The sequence below is a fragment of the Mya arenaria genome, chromosome 5, assembly GCF_026914265.1.
Source record: "Mya arenaria isolate MELC-2E11 chromosome 5, ASM2691426v1".
Lineage (NCBI taxonomy): Eukaryota > Metazoa > Mollusca > Bivalvia > Myida > Myidae > Mya > Mya arenaria.
This window is the reverse complement of record NC_069126.1, coordinates 19,499,437-19,515,800: the sequence shown is the minus strand read 5'-3', so window position 1 is coordinate 19,515,800 and position 16,364 is coordinate 19,499,437. Positions and strand designations below refer to the sequence as shown.

The window sequence follows — 16,364 nt, the reverse complement described above, 5'->3', positions numbered from 1 at the left end:
AACAAAGGTAAACCAGTCAAAGGCACAAAAACCGATGACGTAGTACGCGTACTAAGGACGCTTTCGGCAAGTTTCTTCCTGTTTCATTGAACTTTCATGAAATTGTAAGTTTTTATCGGCTTTTAGATAGGTTAATACTGAGACCACGTCATTTTTCAACACTTTTTTTTATTTCATTTAACTGAACTGTTCTTATTAAATCCCTTCTGTAACTATTCACGGATCATAAACAATGGAAAGTGGATGGTGCTCTGTTTAGTCATTCTAAAATGCCGTCCAGGCTTGTTTTTTTTAATGATGGTTACCTGGTCCAGGCAAGCTGCATTCAGAAAAAGCCTGGACGGCATTTTATAATGACTAGTGCTGTGTTATCCTTTGACTCAGTGTTATTTTTCTAAGTTATTGGTTATAAAATGACTTGAATAAATATATCATTTCAGACCAATCACTGAGTCCAATTCCTGTGAGTTAGCCCACCGCTAGCCACAATAATGCGCATTTAGGGAACGTTTTTTAACATTTGGATATTTATTGTGTTCTGTAGAGTCGCCAACACAAAAATCGTCAAAGACTCTGAAGCGGCTGTTTATATGGACTAGCCCACCGCAGGTACCTGCTCACAGGTGCTCGTCACATTGCCTGGATACAGTAATATATATCTATATATTTATTTTTTTTATTATTATTTATTTATTTTGGTCAAGATAGTGAATATATGTCATTTTAAAAAATATTCCACAATTTCTCATGAAAAAAAGTTATTATATCCCAGCTATTCACCGGACCCGCCGGGGCCGGGGTTACAATTGACCAGTGCATTACACTTACACACACAGCATGTAACAATCATTATATTGCACAATACATTGATAAATAAGTGTTTTCAAAATGATTTTTTGACCACTTTTTTCTGTTGTTAGACATTTTCGTTTATTCAAACAGTAGGTACAACAACATATTTTTTTTACTTTATATAGATAGACATTCTTTCAATATTTTAAAATGCATTACAAGTTTTTAGGCAATAATTAATTTTAATGAGCTTAAAACATCATTAATATCTTTTGACCAATGGTGTATCAGTGCTTACTTTAATAAGTAGGCTGAAAATTTAAGGAGTGGGCTGAATTGAACCAGGCCGAAAAGGTTATTGAGCTGAAATTGACTCTACACCAACTGGTTCATATTATTATTTCATTTGGAGATATTATACTATGAAGATTGGAAAGTGTATGACATACACTGCGAAAAACAGAAACTGTCAAACGGACAGTATACTATATTATATAATGATGTTATTGGAAACATTTGGCGCTTTCTTGTCTTGACTTCAGTTGTTAGTCATAACTCTACCTCAATATCCTGAACTTATCTAGTAGTAATCAAGTATTGTCTTGCGCCATGTTTTAAGGAGCATTATCCCTTTTTATATATATCAAAAGAGCTTGCAACTGAACATGACATTATAATAAAATCTTATAATTTCACATCATATACTAACTACTATACAAGTTATTATAAAACATGTTATAATGGCAGTTTTTACATTCATATACATGGTTTTTACTGAGTTTTAACCACCATTCAGTGAGGTTTACTTTAGCTGTTAAGACAAGCACAGTGGACCTCAATTTGTTTGGCTTAAAAATCTAATAATTCCAGTTACACAAGTTGTTATCACAAAATTGCTTTTGTACATTGTCATCATGAGCACATCAGTACATCTTAAATTTATTAACTTTTAAATGTAAGCACTCTGTTTTGATTGCCATTCATTTTTTTTCAGAGACGAGTAGTATGGCTGGTACAGGAGAATACAGCAGTGAGGCAATGATGCAGAAAGCTTCACACATCTGGAGCATGCTAGACGATATGGCTGATAGCGACCCTAGTGGGTACAAGAAGTTTATCGACAAACAGATGATGGAGAGGAAAGAATTCATGTCCCCACCAGAACCCCACATGTGTGTCCAGACATGGATGACGGTAAGAACAAATGTCAAAGATGTGCTTAATTGCTCTCCTATGATAAATGATCATTAAACGTCTAATTATCACAGGATTATCATCGAGGCCTTATCTGTAACAGTGCTTAATAAATAGCAATAAAGTGTAAATAATTATGCTTGACTTAAATTATATAAGTAGCTTTTTTTTTCATTTTTTTATATATTAAATCACATAGTGCTCTAAATAAAGATGATATTTAAAATGTGAATTTAAGTTGTTTCGCTTCAATTGATCGTAATGATGGATTACTATTTAATCTGTAGAAACCTGACAATGTTGCTTTCTACATCAACTTCTGCACATGGAAAAGAATTCCTGAGCCTGCAAACTCGGAGGAGCCAGTTAAAGTTGCGGGAAGTGCAGTCAGCCAGATCAGTGATGATAGAGGTGAGAAAGAGATTAAATGGCAAAGCTAACAATCATTCACATTGAAGAATTAACTATCTACTGACATCGACATTAGAATGCCAGTCAACAAGCTTGAATCATTTAAATGATTCAAATAAACAAGCCCTTCACTGGTAAAATGCTGACTGGGAATGCTCAAATTCGTTTAGTTTGAACGTTTCTCAAACTAAATAATTAGCAATACAAGTCATTACTTAATGAACATCCATTGATATAAAATGTGTAACTGTAAGAGATGGTAGGAGTATCAAGCTTCAACTAGTTGAAGATTACATTTTAGATATATATATATATATATATATATATATTTATTATTTAAGCATTGCATTTATTTGAACAGGAAAAGCAGCAGTAACTGCAGTTGCCTTCAACCAGAAAGTCTTGGATGAGTTTGGGCGTGATCCAGTTAGGAAATCTGACCAGGACATCCTTATACAGATAGCCATGGACTTCATTGAGAAGCAACATTCACACATCAAATTGAACAGAAAATATAAAGTTTTGGACAGAACTCATAAAGGCAGTGTTAAAATGATTCAGGAGAGTTTATCTCAAGCTTTTAGGACCAAAGATAAGGACATTGATGAAAACTTGGCAAACATGGTTAAAAGCTTTGCTCCGCTGGCTACGGAAAGCCCAGAAACTCTTATAGGTCAGCTTCATAAGGAAGAAAGTTCCGAGAACAATTTAACGACTGAACATAGTTTCAATGAAAATCTCTCTGGAATAAAATTAAACACTCAACCTGTTAAGAAAGGTTTAATAGAGGAAGTAACAAGTAATGGCAGTGACGCCTCCCTTCCTGAGCCCGTATATAAATTGGAAACATCAAGTGCTGGCGATAGTTTGACATTAAGGCTTGAACTGCCTGGTGTAAAGTCAGTGACTGAATGTGAACTAGATATCTCTAAGGTATTTATTTGCTTATACTTTTAGATAATTATGATTTCTACAAATAAAGTTTTATTTAATATTATTATAATTTATCTGAATTAAATTTTGAGATATATTTTAAATATTATCTGTGCCTAAATGTTAAATGATTTAAACCAGAGTTGCACAAAATGATAATGATAGATATTATATGTAAAATCCACTGGGGCCCATTTCATAAAGTATCCTAGGAGTGATTTCGTACCTAGGAAAGAGTCCACAGTTACATTCCTTAAGAATCTTAGGAGTGATTTCGTACCTAGGAAGTAGTCCACAGTTACATTCCTTAAGAATCCTAAGAGTGATTTCATACCTAGGAAATAGTCCACAGTTACGTTGCTTAAGAATCCTAGGAGTGATTTCCTACCTAGGAAATAGTTTACAGTTACGTTCCTCAAGAATACTAGTAGCGAGTTAGGAAATAGTCCACAGTTTAACATTCCTTCAGAATTCTAGGAGCTATTTTGTACCTAGGAAGTAGTCCACAGTTACATTCCTCAAGTTTCTTTGGAGCAATTTAGTACAAAGGAAATAGTCCACACTTACATTCCTTAAGAATCCTAGGAGTGATTTCGTACCTAGGAAATAGTCCACACTTACATTCCTCAAGTTTCCTAGAAGTGAATTCGTACCTCGGAAATAGACCATACTAACGTTCCTTAAGAATCATAGGAGCAAGAATATTTCCTACCTATGAGTGATTTTCAAGTTGAATCAACAAGTAATTAGTTTTGCACTGTTTTAAATCAGGTTAGGTTCAAAATTGTTCCTAGGATTCTAGATGAAATGGCCTCCTGCACTGTTGAAAATTTCTCCTAGCTACAAATTGATTCATGATGAAACAGGCTTCAGATATTCAATTATTACACATTGTATTTGTGCAATTATTACAATGAATAGATTATTTTTTCCAAAACAAATTTTCAACAAATACAATCCATTCTTTCAGGATGATGTTTCACTCCTAGTTGAAGATAAATATGAGTTGAAATTATCACTTCCACGCACTGTAGATGACGCCAGGGCTTCAGCAAAGTTCATCAAGAAAACTTCAACACTGACTTTGCAAATGCCATTTTAAATGTTCTTAGCAAATAAATTTCATGTCCTATTTGTTTTTTTAACTTTACATACATAACAAGCAAATACACTTCCTCTTTTCCGAGGGAAACAGTTTGTGGATTGTACACATTATATCATTTGCCATTTCCGTAAAATTTACTGAAACAACCAAAGCATGATGTACAATGAAACCATTACTTTTTTTCTGATATGAACTAGATAAGTTTTTTTCATGGACTATGTGAATTGATATTAATAGCACTATAATCAAGTGCCATGAGGTAACACAAACATGTTTTAGAAATTCATGCTCATAAACACTTTGACCAAGTTTGGTGGTCATAATTCAAAATAAATGTTGCTTTAGTTCAAGAATGGAAAATGTTAAAGTTAGATTTGACAATGCAAGAGCCATAGGTGAATACTAGTTTAATCAGGTTGGTTATACAATTTGGTTAAGCTTGCCAGGCATGGGCCGAGTGTTTAGATATTTGTTAAAGTTAACATCATAATTAATGAAATTGTTAACTTTAAAAGATGAAATATTTGATGGTGTGCTTACACATTTAAATATAAATATTTACAACTGTAACAGTTGTCTCAAGTCTTGTCAGAAATACAGCAGATCACAAGTGTATCTAATAAACTTCCACAGCAGTAACAATTGAGTGTCTTTTTATTTTATTTACTTGATACTTCACATAGTTGAGGCCATTGAGTGAGGGCCATAATAAATAAAGTTAGACCACTGTATATGATCCTTAATACAAATTACAGCCCCTGATTGGCTGAACATATCTCAAAAAGGGGTCATTCATTTGACTTGATACTTCACGCAAGCATTCATAGCCTTCTGACAAGATCAATCATTGTCAGCTGGCTGTTCATTCTAGTGTAGAAACTAGTAATATTCACAAGCATTGTGTATGAACATAGCTATGTCTGTTTACACCATCCTTAAATAACTGTTTTGTTAATAACTTTGTGTTTACAAAATGTCTCAATATACAAGAAGTTGATGTCATAGATGTAATGTTTGGTGCACGTCATTCTTAACATTTTGTTATTGTTGTCAAATGTGTTCTTTAAATTGGACTACCGCATTATAAACACAAAGAAGACTCATTCGTAACTTTACATGACTTACACCTTTGTGCTAAGATTATAATGGACCATTAAATCAATGTGGTTGTCCATTTAAGGTAGTGGTTACTTAGTGCACTGACTTCTCGCCAAGGCTTTCCATGTTTCATTCCCTACCTCGGCGCATGCGAGTTTGGTAAGTGGTCACCAAGCCAGACAAGTCGATTTCCCTGGGTACTCTGGTTTCCCCCACAACACAAGACCACACTCTTGCGGAATATCATGCCGAAAAGAGTAACTTGGTTAATGTTAGTGTTACTTTCTTCACAATCATAAAATATGTAATATTTGCCAAACATGTTTTGGGGTTTTGTCAAATCAGAAATTAAAGGTCACTGTGACCTTTTACCTGATAATCGATAGCTTATAATAGGGATTACCTTCTTGTAATGTCATTATGACTAGCCTTTTTGTGTAGTTTTTGTTATTGATCATTGGAAACCAAGAAAATGACAGAACATGAGCCATGGTAGTATGTCCTTGTCCTTTGAAAGGGTGAATACAACTCTAAATATGACCCAGCGAAATGCATGCTGATTTTCAGGATTTAATTTGATGGCAATTTAATTTCAAGTCACACTGTCTCTCTAAGAGTTGACCCTCAGTAGTTGATGCATTCACTTTTCAACTGACGCTTGTTCATTGCATAACAGTTTTCTAGCTATGGTTGATAACACCAAAGTATTACCTGTTGTTTCACCATAACTTCTTTCCTCGAAAAACAGGGTGTCTCAAAGTTAGCACATATCTGCATGAAAATCAGAGCAGATAAAAAGATGGTTACCAAAACCTTAAGGTTTACCCAATGTAGACCAAAACAATGTCTCACCAAAACCATGATAAAGTTTCAAATTTATTTTCTCTTTCAATGTACATTTTAAATACATCAACGAACAATACACAATCAATAAAAAGTATTTAACTTATGCATACTTGTTTCTTTTTTCTCTTTTTAACGTTATGAATTGCTATTACTTAAAAATTAATCTTCCATACAACAAGGTCAACCAAAACACACATGGTTGACGTAGATTCACATCTTTAGATGTATGAAATGATACTAGTAATAAACTTCCATTGTCAATATAAATACTATTCAGCACTTCTAGAGAGGTAGTTTTTCATTGTCCATCTCTGGCTGTGGTGGCCGCTCAAGTGGCTGATCTGAAACAAACAAGAAACATGCAGAATCATTTCACCATCCTTCAGCCCAACTCAGGTACAGGGATGTATATGTATCAATCATTGTAAACCAAACTGCTCTTATGCCTGTCTGGGTATTCATAATTCTAAAGCAAAGGTAACATGACCATAGTATTAACAAGAGCTATCAGCAGACGGCATGCTGGACAAACAATGTATTCTGTTAAAATTAAATAGAATATAAATAAGCAGTAACGCCCTAGTGAGGATTATGGGTAACTAAGTGACTGTATGAGCCCTTTTTATTCTTCCAATACTGAAGACTGGAGCCAATGCAATACCCAACCATCTTATCAACAAGAAAATATCCTCACCTAATTTGTCAAGGAAACATATAATTATGATAAGCATCTTGGATCCATCAACGTTCTCTTCAGTTTGAGACTTATACTATTAAACCCATATTCAAAATTGGTATACTGAGCGGCAAATATCTTTAATTAAGTAAGATTTATAAGTGAGTTACAAAAATAAAATCTCACTAAAAAATACTTCTCAACTACAATGTTTATTATCACAGAGTAATAGTCAATAAGATTGAATGTACATGTACCTGAGAAGCTAAACGAAGGGAAGGCAGTCATATCCTTGCCGGCTGCCTGGAACTGAGCCTCAAGGCGGGCTAGTTCGCTCTTCAGGGAAGCCTCAGCCTCGGCAGACAATTGCATCTTACCACCTGCTGCCCTGGAAACAATAAATTTGGTTCAGTATGTTCAACTACTGCTCAATCTGCTACTGCTAAAACAGCAAAATCAAACTTATTATCTAATAGAGTGCCTCTGAACACTTAAACAAGTCTGATTAATCTGATTTTACGAATTTATGTTTTTGATAAACCTCACATTCACTTTGGATCTCTTAAAAAAATAAAACAAGCTCTAAACAAGACCAGCACTAATATTGCAATATCATCTGTTATTTAAAAGCATATTTGTTTGATATTTTTTCGAAGTCAGGTCAGAAGGTTTTCTTGTTTTGGAAGCACAGGTGGTGGAAATATCACAATAAGAGCACTGCCTGCGAGTGCTGAATGCTTGTTTGATTTTGTCCTTTTACAGTTTATTTATTTCATTTCTTACATTTGATAGTGAACAGGTGCTCCAAAGTTTGAAAGTGATAGCTATGATAGTTTGCATGTAAGCGACCCAAGCACAAAACTTAAAAAATCAGACTAGCTAAAAATTACAAAGTCAAAAAATACTTAAATATCACCCCACCTCCACCTACCCTTCCAAATGTGTGACTCAAAAACCTGTTTGATATTTTGAAGTGCATTATCCATCTTTTGTCTGTGAACAAAATTGAAATCAATCCAACACAATGGGAAAGCTATGTTCAATTCTCAAAATCAACCAAAATCCATCAAAATTCACCAAGTTTCAAAGTGATAGCTTTGATAGTTTCCAAGTAATAGACCTGAACGCAAAACTTAACCAAGGCATCCGGCGATGACGACAATCAACAAGAGTTATCACAGAGAAAGTGCACTTGACTATTCTGTCACATTTGAGTTTAAGGATTGCAAAGTTTTAGTGAAACATGCGTGGATCACTGCAAAATTAGATCAAATGCAAAACTTTAAACAGCATTTCTAAGTTAAACAAAAGCTGTCACAGTATGTGACGAATGCCCCCGAATGTGACATTGACCTACGAACAAGGTCAGTACATGAAAAGTTGATCTTGCCTTTACGTGTCAAATACATATGGCAAGTTATTTTAAATTGCCTCTGAACATAAAAAAATACCACCCATACTTGACAACCTACACTGTTATGTCCTTATATTCAGAATTCCCTTGTGAATAAACACTTAGTGTATCTTTCACCTAAGAGGTAGGGACATGGGTCTTGCACACGACACGTTGTCTTCGTATGTGGAACACATGTAGCAAGTGATTTTAAAATCTGTCCATACTCGTGAAAGTAACAGCCCTGACACGACAACCTATACTCTATGTCCTTATATGCAGCACTCCATTGTGAATAAACACTAAGTGTGACCTTGACCTTTGAGGTAGGGACACGGGTCTTGCACGCGACACGTCGTCTTGGTATGTGGAACACATGTGTCAAGTTTTTTTAAAATCTGTCCATACAAGGGAAAGTTACAGCCCGGACACGACAACCTGTACTCTCTGTCCTTATATGCAGCACTCCATTGTGAATAAACACTATGTGTGACCTTGACCTTTGAGGTAGGGACACGGGTTTTGCACGCGACACGTCGTCTTGGTATGTGGAACACATTTGGCAAGTTATTTTAAAATCTGTCCATACAAGGGAAAGTTACAGCCCGGACACGACAACCTATACTCTATGTCCTTATATGCAGCACTCCATTGTAAATAAACACTAAGTGTGACCTTGACCTTTGAGGTAGGGACACGGGTCTTGCACGCGACACGTCGTCTTGGTATGTGGAACACATGTGGCAAGTTATTTTGAAATCTGTCCATACAAGGGAAAGTTACAGCCCGGACACGACAACCTGTACTCTATGTCCTTATATGCAGCACTCCATTGTGAATAAACACTAAGTGTGACCTTGACCTTTGAGGTAGGGACACGGGTCTTGCACGCGACACGTCTTCTTGGTATGTGGAACACATGTGGCAAGTTATTTTAAAATCTGTCCATACAAGGGAAAGTTACAGCCCGGACACGACAACCTGTACTCTCTGTCCTTATATGCAGCACTCCATTGTGAATAAACACTAAGTGTGACCTTGACCATTGAGGTAGGGACACAGGTCTTGCACACGACACGTCGTCTTGGTATGTGGTACACATGTGGCAAAGTAATTTAAAATCTGTCCATACAAGAGAAAGTTACAGCCCGGACACGACAACCTATACTCTATGTCCTTATATGCAGCACTCCATTGTGAATAAACACTAAGTGTGATCTTGACCTTTGAGGTAGGGACACGAGTCTTATACGCCACACATCGTCTTGGTATGTGGAACACATGTGGCAAGTTATTTTAAAATCTGTCCATACAAGGGAAAGTTACAGCCCGGACACGACAACCTATACTCTATGTCCTTATATGCAGCACTCCATTGTAAATAAACTCTAAGTGTGACCTTGACCTTTGAGGTAGGGACACGGGTTTTGCACGCGACACGTCGTCTTGGTATGTGGAACACATTTGGCAAGTTATTTTAAAATCTGTCCATACAAGGGAAAGTTACAGCCCGGACACGACAACCTATACTCTATGTCCTTATATGCAGCACTCCATTGTAAATAAACACTAAGTGTGACCTTGACCTTTGAGGTAGGGACACGGGTCTTGCACGCGACACGTCGTCTTGGTATGTGGAACACATGTGGCAAGTTATTTTGAAATCTGTCCATACAAGGGAAAGTTACAGCCCGGACACGACAACCTGTACTCTATGTCCTTATATGCAGCACTCCATTGTGAATAAACACTAAGTGTGACCTTGACCTTTGAGGTAGGGACACGGGTCTTGCACGCGACACGTCTTCTTGGTATGTGGAACACATGTGGCAAGTTATTTTAAAATCTGTCCATACAAGGGAAAGTTACAGCCCGGACACGACAACCTGTACTCTCTGTCCTTATATGCAGCACTCCATTGTGAATAAACACTAAGTGTGACCTTGACCATTGAGGTAGGGACACAGGTCTTGCACGCGACACGTCGTCTTGGTATGTGGTACACATGTGGCAAGTTAATTTAAAATCTGTCCATACAAGAGAAAGTTACAGCCCGGACACGACAACCTATACTCTATGTCCTTATATGCAGCACTCCATTGTGAATAAACACTAAGTGTGATCTTGACCTTTGAGGTAGGGACACGAGTCTTATACGCCACACATCGTCTTGGTATGTGGAACACATGTGGCAAGTTATTTTAAAATCTGTCCATACAAGGGAAAGTTACAGAGCCGGCCGGCCGGCCGGACGGACAGACGGACGGTGCGATTTTAATATGCCCACCTTCGGGGGCATAAAAATAAAGGGGCAAAATTTGCATTTTATGCAAGATAGAGTTACCATACTTGATTGTTAAAAGCTCAATGCATGTCCATAATTTGCATTATCTTTAAATTTGCATTATCTTCAAATAAGTGTTATCCAATTTAATTCATTTAGTAGGATGGATTGGGAATACATATATATCTAAAGTTTCAATGCAAAACATGATGTATTTGCTGAGATAATGACTTAAAGGTGCTTACATGCAAAACCTTAACCAAAGTGTGACGCAGACGCCTACGCTATGGTGAGTAGTATAGCTCTCCTTATTCTTTGAGTAGTCAAGTTAAAAATGCAACCCAGTGCTACAGGCCCAAGGGATTTTCTTGCATGTTACATTACTAAACTATATCATATGGCCCTTCAGACATTTCCTTCACGACAGCAAAACGATTTAGACATGTGTTAATTCATAATACTAGAAAGTTACAAGTTAAAAAAAAACAATGATTTACTTCTTTTTCTGATCAAATTCCTTGATTTTCTGTACAAAGAGTTGCTGTATGGGCTCTTTAGCTTCCTGAGCAAGGATGGCAGTGCTGCCAATGTTTCTGGTCACATGTTGGTGTACCCCTAGTCCCAACCTTCGAATGTGTGATCGGCAGACACTCGTCAACATCTTAACTGAAGCAGAAAAGTATGCATGCACAAGGATCATTATTTATAATATATAATGTTCAGGTAGCATAATGTGACTTACGCGACATGCATATATTTTAACAGTCAGGGTAGACAAAATTGTGCAAGTTGACTCAATGCGTGCCAAATTATAGTAATGAATGCAGTGTGCTTCAAGGCTCGAATTTAAGCTCGCATACTTGCTAAATGCGAGTCAGTTTTGCTGATAGCCACCTGATAAAAAACTCACGAGTCCCATATTTCAAAACAAAATACCAGAGTATGAACGCTAATGAGTACGCAACCAATATCATGTAGCTTAGAAGCTTAACAATGCATAACAGATAAGCATTAAATGCTTTTGTGACACTGATTGGGGGTGCCAATTCTGATGACATAGTACACATTTGTAGTACACAAAATTCCAATGCAGTGATTTCCCTTGACAGAGGGAAGAACAGCAGAGGGAAAAAACACTTTTTGTGTGTGCCATTCGATACACTTGAGGTTTGCCCTAAATGTGTCGTCTGCAGATTTAAATTTTTTATTAATGTCAGAATGGAAAAATTTCTAAAATGCACTCTTAGCATTTTCAATGCTGATAAAAATGAAGAAACTAGCAGACCTCCTAGGACTATTCACTCATTATACATTTGTATTGACTTTTGTAACTTTATTATATGACATAGAAGGGAAACGGACAAAAGCCCCCCCGGACAAAAGCCCTCCCGTCCAAAAATGACAAGGCGGACAAAAGCCCTCCCGTGGAAATGACAGGGCGGAAAAAAGCCCTCCCGTGAAAATGACAGGGCGGACAAAAGCCCTCCCGTGAAAATAACAGGGCGGACAAAAGCCCTCCCCTAACATATTTGAATTCACGTAAATATGAAAGGATTATTCCCATATGAGGATTAAGATTGACAGAGTAAAATGACAAACAGAAGTTCAAATTGTTAATTCACTGAAATTAATTGTCCAAGATGTTTTTAACGTGCCTTGTAATGAATCAATTATTCATAAAAGTAGCTATTATACTTTTGGTTGCAAAAAAAAAATATATAGGCAGGTTCATTGGATGCGCTAGCATTCCTCCCGGTCGACAAAGTCGCGGACGGCATGCGAGCCCTTAAGGAAGCTGCACCAGAAGGAACCATGGGTCTTGTAGACTACTTTGACCGCACTTATGTTACAGGCTCCTACAGGTCCGTTTAAATACGCGCATTTAGCGGTTTCTTTTTAGTTATGTTATTATTGATATATTCTTATAGGTTCGTGAATTTTTTTTATTAAACTGGTGCTATTTAACAAAGATTTAAATGTTTATATTACGAGTATATTACAACTTTTTGTATATTTGCTGTTTACCGTAAATGACTGGGTATAAGACGATAGGGGGTATTAGACGCAGGGGAAAAAATCTGTGAAAAATCCGAGAAAAAAACTTTTAATCTATGTTTTTGGTTAAAAGACGCATACAAAAAATGTTAAAATCGTCCGGCATTTTCAGCCACCATGTTTGTTGACAGTGACAAAAATTATTTTTTTCGTGAAAATGGCGATGGTTATCTTTAAAACCATACAACCATACTGTCGAGAATGAAAAGTTATGTTATGCAAAAAATATTTTGACAGTGCCCAACTTTGTTTTTTATATGTAAGTTTGATTATTGTTTAATTCAATTTATTATTCAAAATAATATTGAATACCGTAATTCACAAGAGTTCGGCCGAAACACCATAAATTAATTATTTTTTTCGCTCTCCGAATACATAGAAAATTATCATTTTTACATTTTATTTACATGTTTGTTTAACCTGCCTTTTTTCTTCATGTTTGGTTTTTACCACTTATTAATTTATCCGTAGTAATCAATGGTCATAAACTTATGTATTTCGCCTATAAGTGTAAATCCTTCATGAAGTTAATTAAAACACCATTTTTTACATGCACTGAACTGAATAAACACATTCTATCGGCTTCAGATCAAAGAGTCACACTGTGTGACGTCACATAACTTACAGTTATACCCACGAGGATCTCGTGGAGAGCATGGACATTGCTATGCAGGATTAATGTACGATAATTGCTTCATATAGTCTATAAGTGTGGTACAAGTTTGAAAGCTTATTGGCAGATCGTTTTACAAACATGCCATGTGATGTTTTCTTAATCCCTTGATTGCCCTTGTTGTTTGTTTAATCCTCAAATAAATATATCACACTTCCTTTTCAACAGGCAATAAATCGTTTAGGATGGGTAGTAACTAATTAAATTGTCACAGTGGTGTATACTGTTAGGTAATCTAGCCAGACATTGTAAAGATAAAAATCAATAATCTTCGTCTGTGAAACTTGGTAACTATGAAAGTTATGATTGATGTATTTGGGAAATAATTATGGGTGTCCAAATATTTAGAGTGTACGAACTCTTAGGTGAATCATCGTAACTTTAATCGAAAAATATTTTTGTTGAAATTATAAACGTCTTACGATATACGGTATCCCGATCTTCAAGTGCCGTTTTAAACCGTATATACTCGATCAATATGACGCGAGTAACATCCCTTTCTACATAAATCTAAACAAACTCTCGGCTAGAAATTGACCTCAGAAAAAAAGTTCAAAAAATTGTTACTGGGTATTATACGCAGGCATTTTTTTGCATCAAAATCTGAGGGAAAAAAGTGTGTCTAATACCCAGTCATTTACGGTACACTAATTAACCAATGTTGATCTCTCTATACATATATACATACAACAACATTAAAATATATTTATAATTAAACAGGTCAGTAGTTGGAGCAGGGGGTACACTACGATTCAGAAGAACGCCACCCCGATTCCACCCACAGACATGGAATGTACGAGAAGCGACCCTTCAAGACCGTCAAAAGACCAACAACATGTGCGAGTCTTGGAACAAATCCTTTAAACATCTGGTGGGCCACAACAATCCATCTTTATGGACGATACTAGGGTGTCTTCAGAAAGATGCAGCAATGTCCGAGGCTGTCATTCTTAGGTACGAAGAAGGTCAACCGGAGTCAAAAAGAGTAAGGAAATCAGCAGCCAATCACCAGAAGAGGGTTAAAAACTTGTGCCAGCAACATGAAAGGGGAGAGAAGACAATGGCGCAGTTTCTCATTGCCATGGGACAATGCATACGTCTGGCAAGATAGACAGATAAATAAATGAACGGATATCTATGTGCTACGTACTATATGTGCTACTTTACTGTAGTGTATATAACTTGCATTGCTATACGTTTTGTAACTAAATTTGAACTTTGAAATTTGTTATAAAATAAAGAACGGAAAAAAAGTGTTGGCTTATTCATATGTTGAATGTTCCCGAAATGTTTACAGATTTTAGCATTTTATGTCCGAAATGATCCGATACGGCATAAGACCAAATTGAAAATATCAACAACAAATATATCTGCCTACTTTACAGTTTAAAAATATTGGGAAGAAAAACAAAGAAGCAGGTATTTAACATACATAATTATATATTTATGTTACGGGAGGGCTTTTGTCCGCCCTGTAATTTTCACGGGAGGGCTTTTGTCCGCCTTGTCATTTTTGGACGGGAGGGCTTTTGTCCTACACTCGGCATAGAATGGTTGATTAACCTAATTTAATACTTAATTTAATAATTTAATAGCAAGGAACTCTTTGGAAATGTGAGTTGAAAATTTACCCACTTGCGAAAAATTGTTTAAATTCGAGCCCTGTGCTTATATCGCAATGTATCCTGAAAATAGTTTAACCCTTTAGGGATATTCCAAAGATCTGCGATTAAATAAAGTATAAATAATTACTTTCTAATATTAGCAGATATTTTCAAGGGAAAATCAACACCCAAAAGGCTAAGCTTTACTTTTATAAATATCCAGGACATTGTTTACCAAAATAAAAAATGCAATATTGAAATGACCCAAATGAAATATGTGGGCGATGTGTTTACATCCAGTAATCGATAGGGTCAGCCAGATGCATATGTATACATCAACTAATGGGCTATGTCGGCCTATCTCGTATACATGCGCTAATGGGTTAAACAAATAACGTCAGCGGCAAGGAAAAATCACAGCGCATAGCATAATCTGCTAAAAAACTTGGTTTCCAACGTTCATAACAAAAAGTTTATCATTTTAGCGTTAAATGTCGCATGATATACACACAGTAATAAACATTACTTGGAAATGTATTGCAACTGGAGGTTGCTGCATGATGTTTGAATAGTGTGGTACACATTTAGACATTTACACTACAGAATACGTCATCGGATTTATAAGCAAATGTTTTTGACAAGTACAAAATGTACATTGTCATTGACACAACGTGATTTTCTGTTAATCAAAATATTTTTTTTTCTTTTAAGCGGAGTTTTAAAATTGATCATGATAAGATTATCATTAATTTATGCGTCTGATCGTGACAACATGGCGACTTTATGCTCTACCTCCGAAGACAATACTAAACTTAAAACGTAAGAAATAAAACAGCAAGAACAGTGGGTGGGGAAAGGTAACAAGGACATGATCTCGTAAACTCTGCAAACATTGTCAGTATTTCAAATTGATCAACATTAAACAGCTCAAGAGATATGTCACTATCAGTTATACAATCACTCAGAAATGCTTAACCATTTGCCTTACTGCAGACAAGAAAGAAACACATTTTTGTTTACCTTGTGATTTCTCCTTGCCCGACTAACGAGATTACACGGGGATCACGCGAGATTATTTCCTAGAATTAAACGAAAATGTTTATTTTGAAATAGGTCATGCGGCAGGAACTAATAGCAGGTATTGACAGACATTAAAATGAACAACTGATAAAAAGGGTAAAATGTGAAAATTTGAAGCGTAGATGCATATTGGATGACTTACAAAATATTCTTAAACCGCTTTTTTATTAAAAAGTTAAATACGTCAACTGACAGTAGCTTTTTATTGTATTGGCGACAT

The 16,364-nt window shown here is 36.0% G+C and overlaps 2 protein-coding genes across 5 annotated transcripts; one reads left to right on the top strand and one right to left on the bottom strand.

The window, feature by feature from the left end:
* Positions 1-27: 27 nt before the first annotated feature.
* LOC128236243 (PIH1 domain-containing protein 2-like) lies at positions 28-4,462 on the top strand. 4 transcript variants are annotated; one of them, XM_052951124.1, is made up of 6 exons: positions 33-104; positions 545-648; positions 1,787-1,986; positions 2,274-2,397; positions 2,759-3,330; positions 4,301-4,462. In XM_052951124.1, the coding sequence occupies exons 3-6, from the start codon at positions 1,798-1,800 to the stop codon at positions 4,430-4,432; spliced, it is 1,017 nt and encodes a 338-aa protein (XP_052807084.1). In that variant the 5' UTR covers positions 33-104; positions 545-648; positions 1,787-1,797; the 3' UTR covers positions 4,433-4,462. The 4 variants fall into 4 exon arrangements, with proteins under 4 accessions (XP_052807085.1, XP_052807084.1, XP_052807086.1 ...); XM_052951126.1 differs by having other exon boundaries at positions 42-104; positions 545-623; XM_052951127.1 differs by having other exon boundaries at positions 89-104; positions 545-609.
* A 1,934-nt stretch (positions 4,463-6,396) lies between these two features.
* LOC128233942 (ATP synthase-coupling factor 6, mitochondrial-like) lies at positions 6,397-16,165 on the bottom strand. The gene is made up of 4 exons (XM_052947841.1): positions 16,085-16,165; positions 11,230-11,398; positions 7,313-7,443; positions 6,397-6,720 (listed from the first exon to the last, which is right to left on the bottom strand). The coding sequence occupies exons 2-4, from the start codon at positions 11,391-11,393 to the stop codon at positions 6,662-6,664; spliced, it is 354 nt and encodes a 117-aa protein (XP_052803801.1). The 5' UTR covers positions 11,394-11,398; positions 16,085-16,165; the 3' UTR covers positions 6,397-6,661.
* Positions 16,166-16,364: the final 199 nt, after the last annotated feature.